Below are 9,212 nucleotides of genomic sequence, written 5' to 3'. Positions count from 1 at the left end.
CACTAATCATTTCAACTCGGCCAGAAAAATGGATCCTACTAGAGCTGTCAGTTGATTATGACTCGAACCAAATACAACCCGATCATATTAGGACCCGACCCAAATAGAAACCACAATTTTTTTTAAAAAAAAAAAAACCGAACTGACCTAATGATTTTCAAAACCGACCCACTAATTATTTCAACTCGTTATAAACCGACCTGTTATATTCCGAAACTGATAAACCTAACCCAAGCCCGAACTGTTTACCCAAATTGACACCCCTAGATCCCACACATCTCTCTAAATAATGTCACAAAAAACATTCGGCCGCTTAAAGTGAAAACCCCTTTTGTAATTTTTTTATCTTTTTATTTTTTAAGATATATATCTCAAAAGGTAAAACCACTTAATGTACATGTGTAAAAAAGGGCTAGAGAAATTAAAGATAAGAGGTTCAATAATAAGTTACAGAATATTGAACCTAATCTACAAATTAACGTAATTTAGGAAGAAATTATCATGTTAATTGGTAGGTTAGGGACTTAGGGTACAGCAAAATTAGATGCCCATTTCATCACTATATATATACTAAGGTTTCACTTTTCTAAGAGTACATCTAATTTAAACCATACACATGCATCAAGCATATAAACAGAGGTTCTAAAAGTTACATTATTTTATATTTCTCGTTCAAACATTCGAATAATAATAATATTCATATTCATTGTTTACTATAATCTTTGAATTTATTTGAAGGTTTGTTATACATGCCACGCACCTACGAATCCTCTAAAGCACTATATATAGTGATTTCTTTAATGGTAATGTGGTGGTCACTACTTTGATTGTGTCGTTGATTCTATGATATAAATGATCATGATCTTTTGGGTCATGCAACTATTTTAGATGAAGAGTGAATGAGCGGAAGGAGAATAGGAAAGAAAGGGATGTTTATTGTTACAAAATACAAAATTGTCCTGCTTTCTAAACAAAGGAAGACAGTTCGAGGATCCGTTACAAGTCTGAAAAGGTTTCATATTAAAATTAATTGGTGACAATATGTAGTTAATAGGAGAAGCTCATCTATCTAGCTTATAAGGGTATTATACTCTTTTCTTTCTCCCTCATATCACATGGAACTACAAAGGAGTTTCAACAATTGATTTTAAAAAGTTAGGGCCTGTTGTCATTTATTGAAATGAGATGAAATGAATATTTTATGAGAGAAGGGAATTAGGAACTGAAAATAAGCTAAAGAGAACAGGCCCTTAGTTGAACAAAGTTTTTTGTAGGTATATAGAGTGAGATATATATGTTGAACAAAGTTTTTTGTAGGTATATAGAGTGAGATATATATGTTGTGGTAAGAACCCTTTTACTTCGTAATATGAGAAGTACATAAGGTACGAGTCAAATCTAGCTCTTCACTTGATTTTTCATGAATAAAAACTATTTTTAATGAACAAAATTTTTTTACTAATTTATTTATTTATTTTACTAATTCTCTATTATTGAGTATATTTATTTTTGTAAGTTATTGCTTTTTATTGATTAAAACTTAGGTTCTGTTCTCATCAGATTATTTTCAGTTCAATTTAGTTCAGTTCAGCTCTAATAAGTTCAGTTCAGTTTAGTTCAGTTCAGCTCCTAATTTTCTTCTCTCATAAAATATTCAGTTCAATTCAGCTCATTTCAGTCAATGAGAACATGCCCTAAGTTTTATTGTACTAGATTTTTTTTTTTTTTGTTAAATTGATTTTATTGTTACAAAACTGAAATCATTTTTACTAAATTAAAATCATTTTAAGATGAAAAGAAACAGACATAATTAGAATAACCAAACAAACTTCAAAGATAATTTTTTATTTTTTATTTTTCAGAAATCTTCAATAATCAATGATCAAGACATGAGTCAATAAGAATATAAGATGCATGTTCTATAATTATAAGGTGCTTGTCATGCAGCTATAAGGTACGTACGCAACATATTTTAAAAGAATTCTTAAACAAATAATTAATTAGGTCAAGCTAGTTTTACCAGGTTTAATCATAATATTAGAATTCAATTCTAGGTATAATAACCAAATCACACTGGAAAATATAATTAACGAGGAAAATACTACTTCAAACTTGGAAACAATAAGGTTGTTCATGGTCCAATAGTTAATTGGAGTAGCAATTTTTTCAAACTGCACCAAATTTAAATTATTACCAAATCACCCGGTAAATACAATTTGGTACGTATGGTACGCCGGTGCAGTTTGTGGTTTAAGTACATTTTTTTTAAATAAAATTTTTTTAATTTCATTGTGTGATTACGAATTTATAATGCAAATATTAAAACTCATGTGTAATATTATTATTGAGATATATTTAGGAAACTTAGGATATATTTGTTTAGCTTATTTTGTGCTAGTATATGTTTTGGTATATTTTATGTTTGGTAGTTTTCTAATCCTATCACAATAGGGTTGGTCTTTGTATTATATAAGGATTTGCAAAGTCATTAATGAAAGCAATTTCTTTGAATTTAGCATGGTATAAGAGCTGAGCCAAGTTTTTTTTTTAAGAAATTAGTCATGATCGGGCCACCACCAAAAATTGAAACAAATTCTCCCTTTTATCTAGGGGCGCATGATAGATCCGGTGATTTCATAACACCAATTCGATTAAAGTTGGATAATTTTGATGCTTGGGCGCACACCATCTATGTGGCCCTTTCATCTAGACGCAAATTTGGATTCCTTGATGGATCGATTACAGACTTTGTGCCGCCTGCAACCAAGGATGATTGGGTTGTGGTGCATTGTATGCTTGTCTTGTGGCTCATGAATACGATCGACCCGGAGGTAAAATCTATTCTCTCTAATTATGATAATGCAAAAAAGTTTGTGGGATGACTTACATGAAAGATTTTGTATAGTAAACGAACCTCGTATTCAACACTTAAAGGCACAAATTAATCAATGTGAACAAACTAAAACCATGACTGTGGCTATTTATTTTAGCAAATTGAAGGTTTTGTGGGATCAATTAGCAAAACTTGAACCTTTAATTAATTGCAAGTGTGGGAAGTGTACTTGTAATGTTGGTAGACAACACGAGAAAAGGCGTGAGGATGATAGATTACAACAGTTTTTGCTTGGCCTATGTTCCGAGTATTATGCTCAAACAATGTCTAATGTTTTATTCCAAGACCCTTTGCCTACCTTAAATAAGACATATCAACAAGTTGCACAAGACGAACTTGTGCGAGGGCTCGATCGAGTTCGAGAAGAACCCATCCAAGTCGTGGGCTTTGCTGTTCGTACAGGTGGTTTTGGCAGGGGTCTTGAAGGGTCGGGTACAGTTTGTGGCAAGTGTAAGAAGGTTGGGCACGAGACTTCTAGTTGTTGGTCGGACAAGGTGTGTAACCATTGCAAGAAACAGGGTCATATTGAGAAAAAGTGCTTTCAGCTTCATGGCTATCCACCTAGCATGGGTGATGGTAGCCAGGGGGGAGGTCCACAGGTGGCCGTAGTCAAGGACCGGCACGTGCTAATGTTATCTCGGGTTCGAGTGCTCTTTCTCAAGGTCAAGTGTTTTCAAGTGAACAATGGAAGGCAATTACAAGTTTTGTTTGGTAATGCCAAAGTTTCCGATAATCGCTTGAATGGTAAGTTTGATGTTTCTTTGTGGATTATTGACACAGGGGAAACACATCATGTTACAGGAGAAAAATCTTGGTTATTTGATACACAAAATTTTAAATGTCCCATTGGTTTACCTAACAGAGACACTGTGGTGGGTTCTTTAATTGGTTCTGTTCGTTTATTAGACAAGATTACTCTAGCCGAAGTTCTTTATGTTCTGTATTTGAGTTGTAATTTGATGTTAGTATCACAACTTTCTGATGATCTTAATTGTAATTTCCATTTTAATCCTTATATGTGTGCTATACAGGACCAAACGAAGGTGCTGATTTGGACTGGGAGCTAGGAGAGACGGACTATATTATTTTAGCACTTCGGATACGGTGAACCATGTTGGTGTTGTTGAAGCAACCTCAAGCTTGGAATTGTGGCATCGTCGAATGGGTCATCCTTCTAAGAAAGTAGTTAAGTTGCTTCCTCATATTAGTAGTAATAAAGATATTCTCGATAAGGGGTGTGAAGTGTGTATGCGTGCTAAGCATCCTAGAGTCAAATTTCCTTTAAGTGATAGTAGAGCTTCTAGGAATTTTGAGAAAATACATTGTGATTTATGGGGTCCATATCGACACGTTTCGTCATGTGGAGCTCGTTATTTTTTTTTACTATTGTGGATGATTATTCTAGAGCAGTTTGGATTTATTTGTTAGTTGATATAACTGAAGTTTTTAGAATGTTTTTTTTTTCTTTCGTTGCAATGGTTGATAGGCAGTTTTCCCAAACAATTAAAGTTGTGCAAAGTGATAATGGTACGGAATTTAATTATTTGCTTGATTATTTTAGATCTACTGGAATTATTTTTTAAACCTCTTGTGTAGGGACTCCACAGCAAAATGGGAGGGTTGAGAGAAAACACAAACATATTCTTAAGGTTGGGAGAGCGTTGAGGTTTCAAGCTAACATGACTATTTATTTTTGGGGGGAGTGTGTCCTTGCTGCAACTCACCTAATTAATCGAACACCCACTCCCTTGTTAGAAAAAAAAAACACCATTTGAAATTTTGTTCAATAAAACCCCTTCTTTTGATGCCATTCGTACTTTTGGATGCCTTTGCTTTGCTCACAACCGAAAAACAAAGGAGGACAAATTTGCTAGCCAGAGTAGAAAATGTGTTTTTTTGGGATATCCTTTTGGGAAGAAGGGGTGGCAATTTTACGATCTCGATTTAATGTTTTTTTATCTCTCGTGATGTCAAGTTTGTAGAGGGTATATTTCCGTTTGGTAGCTCGGAAGATGTGAATATAGTGTCCATGGATTTTTGTTAAAATAATGATGTTCATGATGATTTTTTGGGGTATGAAGTGTTGAGGAGAATGAGGTGGTTATTGGTGATGATAATATTGCATCGTTGAGTGAAGAACAAGGGGCCACGAGCACTGAGCTCACTACCAAGCCCCAATCAGCCCAGTCCGCGACCAGGTCGCGGGAAACAGCTGCCAGCCGGGACCTGGCAGCGGACCACATTGCTCAACAACCTAGTCTGCGGCAAACAGAGTAGTCCGCAACCAGGCCGCGGGAAATAGTTCCCAGCCGGGACCTAGCAGCAGACCACATTGCCTAGCATGCTGATGATGGCGTAAAGCAGCTGGGAAACCCCGTCTCCTCCACCGAGCAGCATGGCAACGCTACAACATCTTCTCCGTAGCCCTCCGCTAAGCATCAACAACCTATTACGCCCTTAGGAAAGGGGTTTCTTTAGAAGATACCATCAGTCAAGCTTTGTGATTATGTGACATATTCCGTTTGTGCTAATAGTCGGTCTCTGTCCTCTCCGTCTCCAATTCCTCCTTCAGGTACGCCATATCCTTTAGCACATTATATAAATTGTGACAAGTTTTCTGTCAATTATCGGAAGTTTATTGCAGCAGTTGTTCAGGGAAAGGAACCAAAATCATTCAAAGAGGCCATACAATCTGAGGGTTGGCAACGGTCTATGAAAGAAGAGATAACGACTTTAGAGGACAATAGAACGTGAACCTTAGAGCGTCTTCCCCCCGGTAAGAAAGCTCTAGGGAGTCAATGGGTGTATAAGACAAATTTTTTTTCTAATGGTGATGTCGAGGGTCTTAAGCCTTGACTTGTGTTTTTGGCAATCATCAGCAGGAAGGTATTGATTACAGTGAAACTTTTGCTCCAGTTGCTAGTATATATTTTGGTATATTTTATCTTTGGTAGTTTCCTAATCTTATTACAATAGGGTTGGTCTTTGTATTATATAAGGATTTGCAAAGTCATTAATGAAATCAAGCAATTACGTTCTTTGAATTTAGCAGTTATGTAACCTTTAATTAACTACTCCGTAATAGTTAAAGATTACATCATATGTATTTTTAAGATATTTTATATTTTTTATTAAAAAATATTATGAAACCAGTTTAATTGTTTGCGGTTTAACTGTTTACGGTCTAAAATGCAATTTACGATGGCTTGGTCGAAATATTTTCAAAAAACTGCACCTAAACCACAAATTGCGATTTAGTCATATTTGAAAATCGCACCACAATTTCCAAACGGCTCTTTAATCAACCTTAGGCTACTAGATACAGTAATTCTAAATCTTACTTATTAAACTTTACTTAATCCCCTACCATTCAAAAGTATGAAAAAACACTTATGTATAGTATTTGTGACTATGTGAGGACAATTATATCCTTAAAATACTTGTTTATCTATATTCCCCTATTAATATGATGTTAATCCCTACCTTTTTTTTTTTTTTTTTTTTTTTTTTATGGAACCCTCAAAGGGGAGCTTAGATTAATAAATTAGAAGAAGAAACATCAAGAATACAAGGAGGAATCACATTATTCCACACTCTTTGACCGACTTCCCATGGTTGAAAGTGAGCCAATTCGTGTGCTACCCTATTCCCTCCACATTTCACAAACGACCAATTTACATTACAAAAAGAAGAACATAACTGAAAAATATCCTCTAGAACAAGATGAAAAGAACTAGACCCTGCAACTTTCTCCCTTAACGCTTGGATGGCCGAAAGGCAGTCACCTTCAACAATGACATTCCTTACTCTCTGCTCTACTGCAAACTTCATACCCCAGACAACTGCTTTTGCTTCTGCGATTCTTGTTTCCCACTTTGTTGCAGACTGAAACACTGAACAACCTCGAACTTCACCCCTACTGTAGACACTTGATTTTGTCACCTGAAAAACCAAACCTAGTGATGAGTACCTTTCACGTCATTGATATCGAGTAAGGTGAAATGTTAAAGTGTCTCATGGATTCTTCTATTTTCTAAAATGTTTTAATAAAAATAATTCATTTCTTATTTCGAAAATCATTCATTTCGTATCCTATTTATGGAAAACGTCCAATCCAGTTTATTTTGGTCCATAATCTTGGTCTAATAATTGTGTAGTTGAATAGGGGTTGAAAAGATCTTTCCAAATATATATTATAATCCCAATTCCGAGTTATAACGAGGAAGTTATGACCAAAATACTAAACTGGACCTAAACCGAGCTTTATATGCGTACCCAATGATCATGTGGAGGGTCCATTAATATTAATTATATTTCTAAAATTATTAGGATAAATTCGAAGCTTCTATAAGTTTCTAAAAGATCTTAATTTTCCTTTTAGAAAAGATTAGATTAAAGAGTTTGAAATTGAATAAAACTCCTCTTTTTGAAAGTCCTAATTCAATTCGAATTGAAAGACGTTCAAAGACGGGCATATATTATTTTTGTGCCTAATATTTTTTTATTCAATCTTTTATGGTTGGATATTCCTTGAAATTATCTTTCCAATTACATATTATAATATTAATTCCAAACTATAACGAAAAAGATATGGAAGAAATACGAAACTCTATCCAAAACTGACACCCTTCCACTATTTTGGTCATATATTTTATTCTACAAAAGATTTTGATCTGATTCCAATTGGGTTGGAAATTATACTTCAAGAGATTTCCAAAGATGTATTATTTTCCTTATTCCAACTTCTAGATCAAAAGATATGATAAAAACAAAATCCACAAAAAAAATTATTTTTATCGCGCCACAATACTGCTTATCATGGCACGTCAAAAAAAGTTTTATTCCGATTTGAATTCTGACTCTTTTCGGATCGTTTTCGATCGTTTTTCTCTATAAATAGGGACGATTTTCTCCGTTTTTATTTACAAAAACAATCACCCAAAATCATCAATCTTCTCTTTCTCTCTCTAAGAAAAAGCTTATTCTCTCTCTTTCTAGATTTTCAAAACCTTTTCATACACATACACCATACTTCCTTCACGAGACTTAGACGTCACTAACCAAGCTCGAAGTTGCCTTAGACCTGATAGGCTAAAGTCGTACCACCTAATCAAAAGTATTACCTAAATCCTCTAACTAAGTAGATAGGGAAGTAGGGTCGAATCCACAGGGAAACAAGTCTTTCTATTCCTAATTAATTAAAATAATCTAAACTATCAAGTAACCAAATTGTTGTGAGGGAAATTAAACTAAGGAGAATAAATAGGGAGAAATCGATAATAAAAAGCCTGGGGTCACTGTAGACACCTGATTGTGTCTCCCCAAAAACCAAGCCCAGTGATGAATACCTTTCACGTCATTTGATAATCGAACAAGGTGAAATGTGAAAGTCTTGTGGTGCGGTCGTATTAATGAAAATACTTCTTTCTGTTTTCGAAAATGTTTCTTTACTTACTCTATTTATGGAAAATGTCCATTCCAGTTTAGTTTGGTCCATAATATGGGTCCAATAATTGTGTAGTTGGATGGGGCTGGAAAAGACCTTTTCAACGATATATTATAAGCCCAATTCCGATGAATAATGAGGAAATTTATGACCAAAATACTAAAATGGGCTCAAACCGGATTTTACCTACAACCCAATGATCATGTGGAGGGTCCAAAGGTTTAATCACATCCCTAAACTAATTAGAATTAATTAGAAGCTTATATGAGTTTCTAAAATATCTTAATTATCCTTTTTGAAAAGATAGATTAAAGAGTTTGAAATTGAATAAAACTTTCCTTCTTTAAGTCCTAATTCTATTTGAAATGAAAGACGTTCAAAGATGATAAGATATTATTTACGTCCCTCATAATTTTTATCCATATTTTATATGGTTGGATAGGTCTTGAAATTATCTTTCCAATGATAAATTATAATATTAATTTCGAGCTATAACGAAAAAGATATGAAAGAAATATGAAACTCTATCCAAAACTGACACCCTTCGACTATCTCGGACATATCTTTTATTATAAAAAATATTTTAATCTGATTCTAATTGATTTGGAAAGTAGACTTTAAGATCTTTCCAACGACATATTATATTCCTTATTTGGACTTCTGCGTCAAAAGATATGATAAAAACAAAATCAGCAAAAAACTGTTCCATCGCGAAACGATGGCCCCATTTTTATCGCGATGGAGCCATCGCGTCTGCGCAGAACTAATTTTATTCCGATTCAAATTCTAACTCTTTTCTAATTGTTTCCGGATGTTTTTTTCTATAAATAGGGTCGATATTCCCCGTTTTCAAATCACTAACAATCATCTTTC

The 9,212-nt window shown here is 34.2% G+C and overlaps 1 protein-coding gene across 1 annotated transcript; it reads left to right on the top strand.

The window, feature by feature from the left end:
- The first annotated feature begins 2,967 nt into the window (after window positions 1-2,967).
- Window positions 2,968-5,647, top strand: LOC145565335 (uncharacterized). Its single transcript, XM_081625375.1, has 5 exons — window positions 2,968-3,886; window positions 4,023-4,262; window positions 4,490-4,559; window positions 4,975-5,166; window positions 5,428-5,647. The coding sequence occupies exons 1-5, from the start codon at window positions 2,968-2,970 to the stop codon at window positions 5,645-5,647; spliced, it is 1,641 nt and encodes a 546-aa protein (XP_081481501.1).
- Window positions 5,648-9,212: the final 3,565 nt, after the last annotated feature.

Source organism: Chenopodium album, chromosome 10 (assembly GCF_948465745.1).
Source record: "Chenopodium album chromosome 10, dcCheAlbu1.1, whole genome shotgun sequence".
Lineage (NCBI taxonomy): Eukaryota > Viridiplantae > Streptophyta > Magnoliopsida > Caryophyllales > Amaranthaceae > Chenopodium > Chenopodium album.
Note: the sequence above shows the minus strand (reverse complement) of the source record. Positions and strands in the feature narration are given on the sequence as shown.

What these genes read in the sequence shown, in the direction of transcription:
- LOC145565335 (XM_081625375.1), top strand. Translation starts at nt 2,968, where the DNA reads ATGACTGTGGCTATTTATTTTAGCAAATTGAAGGTTTTGTGGGATCAA. An exon ending in AAGGTTGGGAGAGCGTTGAG is followed by an intron (nt 4,560 to 4,974) that starts GTTTCAAGCTAA and finishes TGGGGTATGAAG; the next exon opens with TGTTGAGGAGAATGAGGTGG. An exon ending in CCTAGTCTGCGGCAAACAGA is followed by an intron (nt 5,167 to 5,427) that starts GTAGTCCGCAAC and finishes TTGTGCTAATAG; the next exon opens with TCGGTCTCTGTCCTCTCCGT.